Below are 17,480 nucleotides of genomic sequence, written 5' to 3' on the forward strand. Positions count from 1 at the left end.
CTGATATTTTGGAACCTCTTCTCTTTACGTAAACTAAAACTCTGAAAACCAAATCAAAATGGGCAGTCATTATATCTTTTAAGACATTACAAATATGTTAATTTTAATTTACTAAAAGTTCTCCAAAATGTACAAATGCTACATTAATTATTCCTGTTCTGTTTTTTGTTTCAGACCAGTCTTTCCATATGGGGATGGGGAAGCCTTGGTGTTGTGCTCTTTCTAGTAACTTTTGGACCCTTTGCTATATTTTACTTTGCGTTTTATATCCTCTGCTTTGTGGGTGGGTAAGTATACTCTACTGTGGATTATAGTGTGTTTTGTAAATTTAATTTACCATTAAAAAAGAACACATGAGAACTAAAACTGAGGGAAAAGGGTAGAAGTACACTAATAGGAAGCTATCAAGACATGAAGCATATCCTACATTTTCTCAGATGCTTCATGTGTTCACAGCAGAGTACATTTCTTTGATCTAGCATTTTTTCTTTGGCTAATGCAAAAAGTATCCTACTTCTCTTATTAAATAAGTGAAGAAAATAAAATTATCCTCCGCTTGCTGCTTTTTTATTTACTTTATTAAATTTTTACTTAACATGTAAAATACTGTATCAGACAAGATATTTATTTCCTTTCTTGAAAATTTCTGAAATAAAAAGGGAAATTGGACATAAACAAACAGAACTTTATTATCCACTGAATGGTGCTTTTTACAATATCTCCACCCAAGTTTGAGCAGTAACCATTTTTTTTTTGACTCATGACTTGTCATATTGATTTCTTACATTTTAGCAATAAACTGAAAATAAACAGGCATGCAATGACTGACTTTACTATCTTCAGTTGATCATTACCTTCAATTACTGTACTGATTACTTGGCCAAGAACCAGGAGATAACTGTACTTTGTCCATTTCCCTTATCAAAACCCCATTTCCCTGTTTTTTTAATGTATATGCTAGTTAACTATTTGAATGCCAGTCTTCCTTGGCAACCACACTTTCAGCTGCATATCCAAAGAAATGGCATGAGGGTGTAATTTTGTATGAGGTAAGAGCAGGTGATATTTTAGTTGTGTTTAGCTCCAGTATTATAGCGTGTGATATAATTAAGGTTGCAATTTGTTTTTATTTCTATACTTGTATGTAAACCAAAATTATATTATTTGTTGTTAATGTATATCCTAAACTACATAATACGTGTTGTGGGAGTAACTTTATCTGTTGTAAATAGCCAGGAAATTCTCCCTTCCTTTTTCAATTTATGATGCTGCATAAGTGCTATATTTTTTTTGTGCTTCAGTATGTATTGAGTTTTAGTCTGCTTAGCATATTATCAACTCTAGTAATCTCTCTGCAGGATGTTATGCCAGCAGTTTATATTGCCAGGTGTAGTAGCTTCCGAGAGGGTGCTTTAGTGGCTAGAGTAGTTAAAAGTAGGGCACTGTATTTCTCATAACCATTTTGGAGTCTAGACTCTTTGAGAGCCCATAAGGGTCAGTTTTATGGAGTTGTACAACCTGGTTAAAACGGAATTATTCCTGGCAAACACTTCGCTAGAAGGAGTGGGGTTTTAGACATGTATGGCTTGGGTATTTTTTACTGGTACTTCCAGTTGAGCGATGATGTAAAGAAGCTAATATTTTAAAGTTTTGTTATGGGTTCACTGCTCAATTCGTAGGATGATATGAAAACTTCTTTGTCCAGCTATACAGAAAGGACAGGAGACACTTGATATGGTTTTAATGAGGCCTCAACTCTATTAGATATCTGGGACAAACTGTCAGATAAAAATGTACCTGAGGGGCTTCTGCCAGCCACCCCTCTTTTTCCATTTCCATCCTGGTCCCCCAGCCAACCCATTGCTGGGACCTTACCATTCCCCCCCCCCCCCACGAAGGTTAAGGTAGGCTATAAGGAATGCCGAACCATTTGTAGGAGCCCCCAAACCTCTCCCCATTCTGTTCCTTTATCTAACGCCTCCATTTTAAGTCCTTTACCAGGCATTTATCCACTCGTATACCTTTCAATGGAGTACCTGCACTGAACATTCGCTCCATGCTTATATAATAAGTTGTGACATATAGCCTAACTCCCTTCATGCCTCAGATCAGCAAAGCCCTCCCTGAACCTGCTGTTGGGCAGGTGAACCACTCCCCCCTCCCTCCCCTGCCAATCTGGTGGTAAGAGAAAAATTCCTTCCCAGCCCCCTTAAAAAGGGGTGGCTAGAGTAATACCCACAGCAGGTCCTGGTATATTGCCACCTAACAGGGAGGGAGGGGGAGTGCTGCCTTACCTGCTCTGTGGAAAAGGGCTTCTTCCGCACGGGCTTGCCTCTTTTCAACTCTTCTGGTCCCAGGGGATGAGTCAGCACGGCTACACTGACCCATTTCCCCCCTCTTGCAGCAGCTTCTGACCTTTCCCCTCCCCCAGCCCCCTGTAGAGCACTGTTCCCTTTCCTTTGGTCAGCTGGACAGCATCCTCCCCCTTAAAGGTATGGCGCGGTCAATATCTTAAATCTGTGGTCTTATCAATATTAAGCATGTTGATCCAATGAGTATGTGTTTTCCTGTGGGCCAGTACTTCTTAAAGTGTTGTATGGCTCCTTCACTTGAGTAATTTATCAATATTTTGAGGTAGCATGTTTTTGCTTTTGACAACTTTATCTTTGAAAGTGTGAAATCATGTAGGTGCCAGCTTCCCCCTTACCACTGATAAGGTGAGCACAAAATGTGTAAACTAGTTCATTTAAAAAAACTACCTGCAGCATGTTAAAATGTTTATAGACAGAGTTCCTTAATTTATTACCACTTCCTTATTACAATGTAGTCTAAGAAATTCCCATGAATTCTATTGGAAACTGCACTAATCTCTAGTTTGTGTTCAGTTTCAGCTCCCAGGCTGAATTGCTTGGCTTGTCAAATCTATCAGACTGAGGAACCAAAGACTACTCCTCATGTAGTCAATTTACCATCTTTGATTACTCATTATGATAGGTAGCTTGGCTGCTACATCTTGTCCATTTCACCAAGCCTCATCAATATCTGCCTTAAGCTAATTTCATTTTATGGTAATATACACTATACTTTTATAGCAGATTTTCCAGCCATCCTCCTGTTACTTATTTATTGATGTTGGTAGATGTAAAATCTCAAGTGGAATGTTATTATTTTGAATATAACGTGCATGAGGTTTCCTGCCTTCCTTCCTACCTATCACTACTTAGTGCTGTTAATCTTTTCAGGAGCATGATACTTGCTTACTCTAAACTGTATCAGTGTGTGAGGAACAGAGCTATGTGTACGGAACAGGTGAAGCTAGGTTGTATCTGAATTGTTCCTGTCTGATTAGTGAAGAAAATACAATCTATCACATTAATCTGATCCAAATTATGTAAGATTCCAAATACTCTTCCTCTGATACAAAGGTATGTAAGTACTTGTCATGATTCGTTAAAGCAAACAAAGTTTTAAGCTGATGTTTAAGGTAAATTACTCGTCTATACTTAGCAATTAAATAATATGCTGTGTAGTATATCTACCTTTATACCAGACAAACAAACAAATCTTAATACTTTGAGAGGTCTCCCTACACCCAATTCATCTTTATCATCCTGAACAAAACAGGTGTAGCACTCAACAGTTTTGGCTATGGATCTTTGCTTGATACCTGTATGTTTATATCTGTGTTTTTTCCTATTTGGCATGAACGGTCTTACCAGTTTGTGTCGTTTTTTCCTCACCAGTATTTCAAAGCCTATATATTTAAGCAGTGCCATTATTTATTTTATGTGTTCTTGTCCCATTAATGTTGATACCAGAACAGTATCAATTTGTCTATTTCTTCATTGCATATTCTAGTCAAACAAAAATGCTTTGTTAAATCATATGGAAATAGTTTCCTTTTAAATGTGATAGATATACTCTAGCTAACTGCACATTTGATTTTATTTTAGTATGCTGTAGTAAGCTTACAACCGATGTTCTTCAGCACGTGTGTGGAATGATATTGGAACTCTTATTTTTATACATGTGCATAGCTATAAGTCTGAAGTCTAAAATCCTTTTCTGCTTGATATTTATTTTTTTTTATTTGCAGACTGATTTACAAACATTTAGGGTTTTTTTTTGTAGTACATCTCTTCATCAATTCAGGATCAGGTAAGCTATCACATTAGGGAATTTGGAATTTCCAGAAGCAAGAGGCAAAATATTGGTATAATTTATGCAAGTTATATAACATAAAACCATAGACCATCTCAGTTTCCATTAAATATATTTTGCCTATACTTCAGGTATTGATAACTCTTTTCATCTATGTGCTGGACCCTAATTCTACCACCTCCCCTTTCTTTGAACAACATGTGAACATCTTTACTCCTGGAGGAATTGTGTATCACTGCACAAACGCAGAATTAATATCCCTGCAGATTCTCTTCCCCCTCCCCCCCCCGAATAATCGATTCTGACGCGCAGGTAAAGGGAAACCGTGAGAGGGGTCATACTGTAATTAAACCTTTCGCTCACTAGGGGCTGGTGTGGTGCCAGAAGAGAGAGCAGCTGGCTCAGGGGCTGGAGCATCCAGCTGCAGAGAGGGAGGGGGCAGAGAGGGTACCTTTCTCAGATTTAGGTGAGGAGGCACAGGATATGGGGGGGGATGAACAGAGCAGGGCACACGGGGTTGCTGGGGAGTCACAGACCGGGCTTCAGAAGGGCTAGTTAGGGGATGGCAGACTGGGGAGGGGGCATATGAGCTAGTGACAACATTGAGCCAGCGGCTGAATGGGAGTTGGGAGTACAGGGCTACATGGGGATATGTGCAGATGTGCCTCAATGGGAAAGGCTGAGGTCAGCCAGGATCTGCTGGATCCCCAGCTCCCTAACAGTCCCTCCTGCCCCTCCCCCCAAATAAAAACTGTCCCATACTTCTGCTACCCACACTCAACAGCCCTCCTAGTTCATGCCCAGGCTTCTTCCCAGCAATTCCTCCATTACCCCTGATCTCCTCAAGCCTTTGGACTGCTTCTGAGGGGTGCAGGAAATACATTTCTGTATTGTAGTTAATATAAATTAATACCCAGAGTTCTATATTAGTATGTCCAGTAAGGAATTTATTTGTCAAAAAACATTTCCTGAATCTTTTTTGTTGTCTGTGTTACAGACATACTTGCTGACAGGTATGTTGAAATAAATTTCCAAAATAATTGAAATTGGTGTAATTATGTTGTGTTATTTTGACAAAATATGCAGAATTTTGCAGAATTTTAAAATATTGTGCACCCAAATTTTAATTTTTTGGTGCAGAATTTCCCCAGGAGTAACATCTTTCCTCATTTTTTTCCTTTGGATCCTAAGTGGTGCTAGGCAAAATGGCAGTTATTTGCTGGAATTGAATTTTAATCGTGTAGCCATAGAGAATAGGCTTTGAAGGTAACATCTTAGATTTCTTTTGCTCACATGCTTAGACCATCTGACTCTTCCTTTGTGGATGCAGGGAATATCTTCTGGCCTGTTATGCCTACCTATCAATATCTTATCAATGTGTCCCTTTTTGTTGCTGGGATCTTAAATTACAACTGTTGTTTGCCTACATTTTTAGATGCAGCCCAAATTGGGAATGATGCTGAAGCTGCTTTTGATCCTTAAATAGTCTTAATTTGTTGCTATCACCTTTAGGGCTATAATTCCTTAAGGGAGAGATTAGTCCAGATAAATCTGGAGCTCGATGGACGAGAACTTCAGCTCCCATCACTATTCTGTTTTAAACAGTTGCCTGTATGACAGTGTTACAACTCTCTAATACTTTCGAATGTAAACAAGCCATAGGGTCTCCCCTTTTGTATTCATCAGTGTGTCTTTTACGGTGTCTGTTAAGGAGTTGAGACAAACATTACTTTTTACAGTGCATCAGTTAGTGTCCTTTTTGACTTATGTAAAAAGGTAGCTGTTTCGTATTGATAAAAGGCTGAAATTATCACTCTGCGTCTCTAGTAACACAGTGTTGGCACTTTTGAACACCATTTGCTGTCCCCAGCTAGGTGGGCATGTGAACCTCTACCTTTGCTGTTAAGGTTCCAGCTGCTGTGGAACAGATGAGTTCCCTTTTCTGTTTGAAAAGAAAAGACAGAAACAGAAGTTACCAATAGTTTGTGGTACAAATGCTCTTTCATAATCCTTATTTTCCATCTATTGCCCACATGCCTCTCATGCTTGAAGTTTTTAACTGGGAAGCACATTCAACTTAGTCACATAGGAGTTGTCTTATTGGATCAGGACAGTGGTCTTCGTAGTCTGACATTTTGACTGCCACAGGCAGTTGCCAATGCTTGATGCATCAGAAAAAGATAAGAATGCACATCGGTGTGCACCTAATTGATTTGTTCAGCACTTCATATAGGTGTGAATAGACATGATTTCTTTCCAATTCTTTATCTCATTTTCTGAAGTTTGAGATTTTAGCTATATATATTATCTTAACTTCTAGAAATGTGTGATAAGAGTATGTTTGGATGAGTAACTACAGTCTACTGCATCCTCCTTCTGGTACAGTACGTAGGGCCAAATTCTCTAAAGCTGTGGCTTACCTTCTGAGAAAAAGAAACAAGACAAATTTGCCTGAAGATCAGTATAAAAAATAAACAAGAGGGGTGGTCTGTGTATATAGCAGCTTTCATCTGTGAGGATCTCAAAATTCCATTACAAAAGTTGATGATTATCCTTAGGTGCCTGTAAATTCAGAAATATTCAAGCGGTCTATATTTGCTGCTAAAGTTTTTAAAGAAAGGCAGGCCACTGAACTGGTAGAATTCAGTGGCCAAGCACATGAAACCAGTGTTTCTTGAAGTGCTAACCCAATTTTTGACAAGTTTCCTCTTCTGCTGGTGCATAGAGAACATGTTCTTCATTTCCGTTTATTCAGCTAGTTGAGTGACAAGTTCATTCAAACTGTTTGGAATAGAAAAAAATAGAAAAACTTGTTTTCCTCTTCTAATGTACGAATAAAAACTCTGTAAGAGATGATATCTACTAGTTCTAATATCTTGAAGGACATGGTCACCAGAAAGTCACTTCAATTTACTAAATACTTCCCTTGTTTTAATAAATCAGTTAGTTTTAATTACAAAAAATGTTTTGCATTTAACTTTTTTCTCCCTTATGTATCCCAGTACATTTATGGTAGTTTTAATAAATAAAACTAATGTTAAAATGCTGGTTTTTTTTTTTTACATTTTAATTGAATTCCAATTTCCATCAAAATGCAGCTTGATACAAATTACAAATAAAAGATTGATAAATACATCATTTACCATTTTTATCATAAAGTAAAAATTAAGGATTTGAATAAGTATAAATCAAGCTATATAATTGCTTAAATAAATGGGTAAATATATAGTGGTAATAAAAGGTAATAAAGGTAATAATTGGAGATATACCAATCTCCTAGAACTGGAAGGGACCTCGAAAGGTCATTGAGTCCAGCCCCCTGCCTTTACTAGCAGGACCAATTTTTGCCCCAGATCCCTAAGTGGCCTCCTTAAGGATTGAACTCACAACCCTGGGTTTAGCAGGCCAATGCTCAAACCACTGAGCTATCCCTCCCCCCAGTGGATCGTCCTCGTTAACAAAAAGTAATACCAAATTATACCAGCCAGCGAGAATCCAATCTTTCTTTAGGAAAACAACTAAAAAGTACAATGAAAAACAAGATTACAATCAATTATTAAATCAAGGTTTTCTACTTGCTGATTTAAATCATGATTAAAATCACCTTGATTTAAATTAATCTACCTTGCTAAAACATGTAGTATTTCTGGGTTTAAAAATTACTATAATGTGCCATATTGGATTTTCTAACAGATTTGAAACAAAGCTATAATATATATAGTTTCTGTTACTTCCGTGCATGGAAAACTGTTAATTTTGATTGTCTTTTGATAGAGTATAACAGAGAAATTAGTTATTTTTGAAGTTAAAACTAGTTTATCATGCATAAAACCTTATATGCATCATCTTTAAAAAAAAACCAACCAACCAAACAAAAAAACTAGTTGGTTCCCTTCCTTTATAAAATGTTGCTTTAAAATTCATATCTGCAAAATTGTCTTTTGGAGAGAGGATTGATAATGGATAACTGATGATTAATCATGATTGGCAAAAGTTGTCTGTTTATATAGTTTCATTTCAATTATGCTGTGAAATTTATTTTTGGGAAATTGTTTTAATATAGTCTAACACATTTGGGAAAGTGCTAAGAAAGATATTTCAACTGCTAATTATGCTAATTGTCATTGACAGTGGCTGTAAAGTACAGTTCTCTGAAACTAACTCTGCGTGCAGAAAGCAAGGCACTGTAGAGCTCTTTTTTTTTTATCGTCCCTCAATGATTTCCATATCAAATATGCTTTCTTTGGGAGTAAAAATATATGTTCTAACTGCCAGTGCTGCTAACTCCACCTGGGATCTATAAATCAAGCTATGTTCTGCGCCCCACCCCTTGTATCATCTACAGTAATAAAGGTTCTACATTGCGAAATATCCATAGTTATGCTGTGCAACTGTGTGGTCCTCCATGACTTTTCACAAGTGTAACTGATTGGAATTTAGTAAATCATCATATTGATGATCTGCAAAAAGGGATAGAATCAGTCTCCCTGCTTCTTAGTTATATTGTTTCTGGAGTGCTTGCAGGAGGAAAAAGTCTTACAGTTTTGGGATTAGAACCTGCAAATAGCTCTGCTTCAGTGTACCCATGTGTTCAGACAGATCCATTTGTACTAATCAGACCCTATATTATTAATAAAAGTAAGCATACCATATGTGACCGAACAGGGAGCAGATCTGTTCAATAATAGTATGCTATTTTTGATAGTTACATTTCAGTGTAGAGCAGCAGTTCAGGTTGTCCATATGGCCATAAAAGGCATCCAACTAGTTTACCTGAAATTTTCAATTTGCCATTAAAACTCTGTGTGTATGACTAACATGAGCAATAATCACTTTCACCTTCTCATTTTCCTCCAGCTTAATTCTTTTTCAAAGGCTGCTTTTTTGCTTTCACCCATTCCGAAGTGGAAAGAGAACATACAATACAGCTTTTTGGGTTTCATCCACTTCCTATCAAAAGCAGAAGTGTTTTTCTTTCTGCTATCATCCATCAGGGTTAAATAGTTGATTCGTCATAAAAAGCAATTGAATTTGTCATAGTCACAACTGAAACCATTATTTTTTTTCCTGCCGTCTTCATTTTTACCAGGATGAAAATGTGCAGTAATAAAATTAGTTGCACTCCTATTCATCTTATTGTAGAAGCTCAAGAAGAACCAAAAGTTAATTTCTGATAAAATCTCCTTTTCTGACAATCCTTCAAAAAAGCTCTACAGTGTTCTTTTCATTGATTAAATTGTATATTTAAATAAAAAGAATAGTAATAAAACCACTTGCTTACTAAATTCCTTCAACATAACCTTAGGCTTTTAACTTAGCTTTCTGTTCGTATCCAAGCTACCTGATAAGACTACTTGTTTGACCTTACATCTTATCTTACTGCTCCTTCCTGTTTCAGCTGTTGTTATGCTAATTTAAGTAATCAGTTCAGTGTTACTATAGCATAATATAGTTTCTTCCTGGTAAAAGTTATTATACAAAGAGTTCTTTTCATACATGAAATGTTTGTGTGTCCATATCTTATGCTTTCATGTTGCGGTTTGAGTGCATTTCTAAAGAGCTTAGTGCTTTGTAGAATTTAAAGAAAATATATACATAATATATGTATTTATTTATAATGGCTTGACTGCCTCTAAACCTACTTCATTTTGCTAATATCTTTGTGAACATAAATACTATGTGTAAATTTACCATCTTTAGTTCTGGTCCTGCATCAGGATCCACTAGTATAAAGACCTGCCCTGTGCAGAATCCCCATATGGAAGGGATCAGTACAGATCCTAGTGCTGGATAGGGGCTAAAGATTTTACCAATACAAAGTATACTGGTGATATTAAACAGGATGTTACACGGAAGTAGAGTTTTCATGGGTTTTTTTTTCTTTTTTTTAATATTTCCTGAAAAATATAGAGATCCAGCATTGTATATGGTGAACAACAGTCACCTTTGGCAATGTGTGTAAACGTTTGCTAGAAAATATTGCTTACCAGATGCCTTTGAATTTTTATGTTTTAGATTGTCGTTAAACATTTAGAATATGGAATCTGATTATTTTATTTTTTTATCTTTTTTAGGGGTTTTGTGGTTACTCTCTTATTTGGAAAAACAAATTCAGAAAAGTACCTTGAACAGTGTGAACACTCACTTCTTCCTCCTACGTCTGTTGGGATTTTTAAGGTAAGCAGCATAAGGAAAATTTACAAAGCATTATAGCTTCAAGATCAGAATCCATAAACTTCAGACTTTCCCATGTGAGTCTTTCAATATGCTGTACTATAAAAAAAAAAATTGAAATGTATCAGTTTAAGTGCATATTTCCCAAGATAAACAATTCTATTCTCAGAGTTCAAGCCAGGTTTTCTTCTGCTACAAAGAAATGTACTAAATGGGCAAACTCTGCACTGGCATCTCAAAAAAACATTTTTAGGAAGTGTTTGCTACTTTAAAGAAACAACTTATTTTGATTATATTTCTCTGGCTACAGTGTGAGAAGCAGAATAACCTATATACTAAGTAGTTTCTTCCTATCTGCAATCTGTATAGTTTTTCTCTGATTAACATTTATAGTTTCCTATGTATTCATTTAATAAATGTTTGTGACTTAGTCTGCAGAAGTGCTGAGACTGAGGCTCCTCACTCACTCACCCCAACAAAATGACCGTTGCTGTTTGGGATTTTTCCATTCCTTGCGTCTTCCTCTCTGCCTCTTCAGTTTGAGTCCGTCTGATCAGAAGGGCATTTGTTAGCCTACTTTTCTTGCCTAACTAAGTTGAGACTCTTGCTGAAGATTGGGTATGGAAAGCTTGATAGAATGGGAGTCTGTCTTGGCCAAGTCATAGAAAGCAAACTGGTAAATGGGTTACAACTAGGGAAATAGTTAAACCATCTACTCAGCTGTCATGTTTCCTGAAGATAGTGACCTTTCTTTGCTCTGTTTAACAACCTGGTCTTCTGGTTGTGTGATCCTCCTTTGAAGACTCTTCACTGGGTAGATTTTTGCACTTCCTTACCTTGAAGGTAATGTAACACATACCTCAGTCAGAACAATGGAAGAGGTATTTCATGCTCTCAAGTAGTTCTCCATATTTGATCTTCCATAGTGACAAAAACTAAGATCCTGTCCACCTAACAAAGATACATCCCTTGAGAGTTTGTTCCTTAAGCGAGGCATGTTGAAGCCTGGGCCTCAAAAATGTGTTTAAATTTATCTGCAGCCTTCAGGGGACTGGATTCTCTTCCAGGTTTCAAGGAGAGGCATCTAGGCTTTTGTATACATTACGGCCAGCTGAAGACGTGTAAGGCCACCGAAGGAAGTTCATTGTCTCATGAGGTTTAGAGAGTCCATTCCATTAGAGCCAGAGCCACTTTCTGGGCTGAAGAGGGACAAGTATCAGTGGGGAAGCCTTGCAAAACTGATACCTGTTATTCCATGCTTTTACTAGTCACTATTTGAATGTGCAGGCACCTACACATGCTATTCTACAACGGATGAGTGCTTAGAGCAGGGCATCAGTTTATCATTCCTTTGAAGGGAGTGGGATATGGGACTAGAGGTTACCATTTCCTTTGCCTCGGGCTCGTATGTCTAATTCAGCCCTCAAGCTCATGGTTTTCTATTGCAAACTGAGCCACAGAAAGCATTATATACTAACTTATCAGTCAACTTGCTTTTTGTGGCTCTGGCAAGAGAGTGAAGGCTTCCACCATACCAGGCCATCCAAGGCCAGGCTTCAACAATAGATTCTCCTTTGTTAAGGAGGTAGAGCAGACAGATTCCCTTTGGGTCAGAAGGAATCAAACTAGAGAGAGTGATGAGTGAGCCTCAGAGAGTGGGAGAATCCTGGGTAGTGATTGGTTGTCGTCTTGTTTATCAGAAGGAATGAGGAGGAGGAACCCCAGAGTCTTTGCTGTCTTGACTGAGAGACAGAAAACAATTAGCTACTAAAAATGGGCCTTAAGTATTGCTATGTCACTTCTATACTTTCAAAAGTCCTTCTACTGCTCTAATACTTAGTTACTCCAAAATTTCTTTCTTTGGAGGTGATTACTGACTTTTGATGTTGTGCAATGTGTGTTTACATTCAGGTTAATTTTGTCTATTCATTACATACAGGTTAGTCAAAACTCTAGGCTCTTGTGTGTTTGTGTTGAGGTATGTTTTAGTTTTAAAATAGAACAGCCCACACAACAAAGAAAGGAGAGTGTTTATGAAATTGCAGAATTTATAGTTCCAATCTATACAACCCTAGCCATCTTCTTTTCCCCCAAAATGTTTTCCATGCATTGCACAGGGTTTACAGCAGGAGTTGCTTTTCTTCTTTCCTTTCAGAAATTTTTAGGCAGATTGAGTGGATTGTGATACCAGGTGTTCCCATCACTGTTACCCTCATCCTCCCTTTTCCTATTCTTTTTTTCTTTCTGGTACATGCGCTTGTTCTGTTTTGTCTCTAAACCAAACTTTGTGGGGCAGGAGCTCTCTCTTAGCAGGTGTTTGTATGGTATCCAGCACAATGTCTGTTCAGTCTGAATGCGGTCTCTGCATGCTATTGTAATGCAAATAATGAGAAGCAAACCAGAACATATTGTAAATGGCCCTCAGATAGTACAAATATTAAGTATTTCTTGCCTCATAATGCTTAAAGCCATTGGTCTCATTGGGTCAGATGCCTAAACGAATCCCAGCCTATTGATTGATTGTGTGCACTTCAAGACAGAGAAGATCCTTGGTAACCCAAAGGCCTCCAGCCAAATTTAAACAACCTGTGTTTAGCTCTAACTCCTCAGTTTGAGACAAAGACATGGATCGCCATTCACATCACACTCCCTATCAGTGCCTGGGCTGGGGAGCTAATGATTCAAACAGCAGACCAAATTCGGTGATGAATCCTGGTTATGTGCCACCTGAGGCATGTTGCTCACACACTAAGAAGAAATCTGAAATGGCTGCTGTCTCCTTGTTCCTCTTTGACTTGTCCTTTCTTATGCCCAAAGCTTCAGTGGAGAGACAAGCTTATTCCATGGCTATCGAGATTGCACATTTTAAAAATAAAAAACTAGTTGTGGGGTTTTAGCAGGTCTTTGTTTCGAGGGTATAAACTTCTGTTAGCATCTTCAGAAGCTGGGTTGTTGGCCAGTTGGTTGCTTATCCTCTTGTGGCAAAGTTATTTAAACCTATGGAGATATCATCTGAAGTACAAGCTTAGTGCTCAGAGCTCTGTGTGTGTCTCCTGTTTTTAGCCTCTGTTCAGTTTCCATGAGAATGTTAAACCATGAGGTTTTATTTTTAGTTGCTGCTGTTGCTGAAGGACAAATCAGCAAATTAGTGATGCAGACCTCTCAGCCTCCCAACAAGGTGTTTCACTAAGATAAATTGGTTTCTGCCTAGTTCCTTTGTTTGTTTCTAAATATATTTTATCTGAACCAAGACATTTTGAGTCTCCTGCTCCAATGATGCAGAGATGTTTAGATGTCAGACTATGAAGTTCTGTCTCAATAGAAGTTTAGAGAGACAGGGTGGGTGATGTAAAATCTTTTATTGGACCAATACAAAAACACGGCAAACAGTCGTTAGAAGTTTTATGTTTATATTACCAGAGGCTGAAAAAAGGGAAGCTCTAATGTTTGAGAGTGCAGAGTTGCTGTCTAATCTTCAATGCATATACTGTATGGTATTGCGTAAGCAATACCTCTGCTTCTCTTAATCTGGCTCTGTGAGCAGATTTTTGAGAAATTCTGCCTTCTCTGATCTCACCCTCAGTTTTTTGTTTAAATTGCTACTTTGATCATTATATGTGTGGACTAACCTGACTTGTAGAGCACTTCCCCCTCCCCTTATAAATGACATTTCTATGACTGAAGTCTGGTCAGTCCTCACAACCTTCCCTGATGCTTTTACTACTGGTTTATATATCGGTTGGCTGTGCATATATGTCCTCTTATAATCTGTTAGCTGATCTGTGTACTGAAATCTTGTGGTGCAAAGTTTATATGCATTTTTATAGTACCCTGTTTAACAAAGACATCTTTATTTTTGACTTACAGGCTTTCCGGGGTTTGTTATATAATAGTTCAACATTATTTTAAGTAATTTTCCAAATAAGTTTAGTTTTGTGTGCTCAACACACTACAGAGGGTGAAGTGATTTGCACAAGGTTGCAGTTTTAATGGTCAGGTACAAGTCCCAGGTCTTTACTTTCAGTCCTGTCTTAACCACAGACTATCCTCTCTCCTTTGACTATTATAGCAGCAAAGAGTCCTGTGGCACCTTATAGACTAACAGACGTTTTGGAGCATGAGCTTTCGTAGGTGAATACTCACTTCGTCGGATGCATGCATCCCACCAATGCATGAATACCCACCAACGAAGTGGGTATTCACCCACGAAAGCTCATGCTCCAAAACGTCTGTTAGTCTATAAGGTGCCACAGGACTCTTAGTCTGGATCTGTAAAAGCAGCAAACACGGCTACCCCTCTGATATTTGACTATTATGACATTTCAAATAAACCAAATTTTTTACCATATGGGCAGAGTTTTTCTAATATTAGTCCCTCAGCTCGATTCAGTATGTAGTACAAAGGGTGGGAGGGTGTGTGTATATGTATATTTATATAATATAAATAAACATTTTCAAATTATTTTATGTACTATATAACTAATGATTATAAGGTAAATACTGTAGTGTAGGATTCCTCATTAAAAAATATTCATATACTGTGAACAGTAGATGCGACTATTTTTATTCAGTGAAGATCTGTTTAGTAAAATTGTCTAATCTATTTTTAAGTGTACAGAAGAAATGAAATGTGAAGCCAGGCCCATTAAAATTGACAGAAGATTGACAGGTGCCAATATAATTGATGAACCTTTGCAACAAGTGAGTTTTAATATAAAATATTTGATTTTTTTTTCATGTATTGGGTGTGGTATTTTTGTGGCCTTCATGACTAAAATATTTACATGATCCACAAAATGGGAAACTGTATATGAATTGCAATAATTGAATACTGCTTTAATATAAATTGCACAGTGCTAAACCCACTTGAAGACTATTCTAAATAACTCTAACAATTCTGGCCTCATTTACAGGTTGGAAAGCTCACTTGTAAAATATCAAACATTTTCTGTGTGGAAGACTGAATTTAATTTTATACTTACGTGGTTGCAGAATGTGTTAAATCCTTAATTTTTACTTGAACTGTGTTACTTATTTGACAGATTTTATTCAAAATGATGAATGTGGACAAATTCAGCATTTTCAGTTGTTTAGAGTCTTTTGAGTAGTGGTTACAGTCAACACAGTAATGACTTGCAGGTTGAACATTATTCACAATATTTAACAAGAAACAAGTCTAAGAGGTGTTCGGTTGAGCCTCCTTTAACGTTTTTGTTTACTTACAGAACAAATATGACATGGGCGGTGGCATTTTAGGTTTCCCTACATTGCCTTGCCTATATGCCTATAAGAGGAAAGACTAAAGGTTGAAAATAATTCATTTAATCACCATAAGTGATCTAATCTTGGTCTCTTCAGTGAAGACACCTGCATTTAAAGTGATTTTATTATAAAAGAATTACAGAATTATGTGCATTTCACTTTTTAGAGTTTAGCTAAAGCAATGTTTTCTGCCCCAAAGAATGCTGAACATATTTAGAAAATATACTTGCTATAATAAACCTGAGGCTATCCTTCAGGCATCAGATTACAAATATCTCGAATTCTGAATACAAACTCTCTGCTACAAACCCAGACACTCAAGTGAAATAGTTGTTCTAACAATATGTTAAATACTCAGAATAAGGTTAAGCCTCTAGCATAACTACCTACATAATTAACAATTTCATTTTCAGGAGGGTGTGTTTTTTTTTTTTTGTTTTTTTTTAAGGTGACATTTTAAAAATGTTTGTTCTCCCAAAGTAAATGTAATGATAGCTGACACAGCCTGGGTATAACGTACAGCTCTTCAAAAGTTTTGGATCCTGTGCTAAATATTGAGTAGAAGCAATAGAGGAAAAAAAGGTGACTGATTAAAAGTTTAGTTTTTACTCTTTAAAAAAAAAAAAAAGGGGATAGAACTGGTTTTCAAACCCCAGTACTAGCTCTCAAGCTCTGTGCAGCAAATAATTCTCAGAGAGTACTTATGTTATCTATATCCATTCCTCCCTATAACTCATCTTTTAATGGTTCTGTACAACTCACCATTCTCTGTCTAAATTAGTACAAATTAGGTATTATGTATAGTACCAAACTAGTATATTACAAGACACAGTTAAAAGTGTCATCCTGATCTCTATCATATCAACTATACCAATTATGAGCGTGTCTCTAATTTTGCCTTTTTTGCAGAAGGTTGAGAAAGCGTGAGGCAACTTTGGAATAATTTTGGAGTCCAAGTTCCATGATTTCTTTCTATCTGGCTTTCAGCCAGGATGTGAAGCATTTTCTCTAACTCCTTCTTTCCCCATCAGTCCCTGCCTCCAGAATACTTTTGATGACTGGTTCTCTACTCCTTCCCAATCATCCTTTTTTTTTTAAATGTTCCTTATCTGTGAATATCTCTAGGGCTTACCTCTACTGCCCACAGTCATCTCAAACCGAAAGAGTGAATTTGATACTGTTGTGTGTTTCACTCCTGCTCAGAATCTTTTTTTTTATTGCCTGGGAAGTCTTCTGAACTGCCGAACAGGCACTAGAGTTGTTTGCCTTCAGATTCAGGAAGGCAACACTTAATCTGTTTACACTCTGTTTGTATTTGGACATTATCTTTGCAACTATGTAGGCTTAGGAACCTTTTCATTTTTTTTTTAAAGCTTAAATTTGGTGTAAATTTACTTAGTTCACCTTCATTCCCCTATATCCTTTATAGGAGCTGATAAATGAGACTTAATCCCTGTCTTCCTCAGCTGTTGACTGACCATGGAGAAGTTCACTTGCAACAAAGCAGTCAGGAAAAATTCACAACTTGGATTCTTTGTATGCCAGATCAATAAGTACTCTCAGAACTCTATTCCCAATGCTTAGCTTTCCATTGACAGCAAGGATTGTGTGCAACAGATAAATTGTATATCCTTCTGCCTCCTCGCTCTGATCTCCTTGCAAAATTCAAATGAACCAAATTGCAGTTGAACCACTCTTCAGTAATTCAGAAAGCTGCTTAGAAGGGAAAATTTAAGGGAGAGCTATTACCACCCTCACATATATCTAACAGCTCTTCTTCGAGTGATTGTTTACGTCCATTCCAATTAAGTGTGCGCGCACCGCATGCACGGACATCGGAAACTTTCCCTTAGCAGCTCCTGTTGGGACGGCTAGGGAGCCCC

General features: G+C 37.3%; 1 protein-coding gene across 2 annotated transcripts in view; it reads left to right on the forward strand.

Moving 5' to 3' along the window:
* Positions 1-17,480, forward strand: part of SNX13 (sorting nexin 13) — a 165,858-nt gene that overhangs the window by 51,220 nt on the left and 97,158 nt on the right. For both annotated transcript variants that reach the window (XM_045006178.1, XM_045006179.1), the window contains exons 2-4: positions 175-287; positions 10,236-10,338; positions 14,947-15,036. In XM_045006178.1, the coding sequence (XP_044862113.1) occupies positions 175-287; positions 10,236-10,338; positions 14,947-15,036 (306 nt within the window). The remainder of the gene's footprint in view (positions 1-174; positions 288-10,235; positions 10,339-14,946; positions 15,037-17,480) is intronic.

The sequence above is a fragment of the Mauremys mutica genome, chromosome 2, assembly GCF_020497125.1.
Source record: "Mauremys mutica isolate MM-2020 ecotype Southern chromosome 2, ASM2049712v1, whole genome shotgun sequence".
NCBI classification, from domain to species: Eukaryota; Metazoa; Chordata; order Testudines; family Geoemydidae; genus Mauremys; species Mauremys mutica.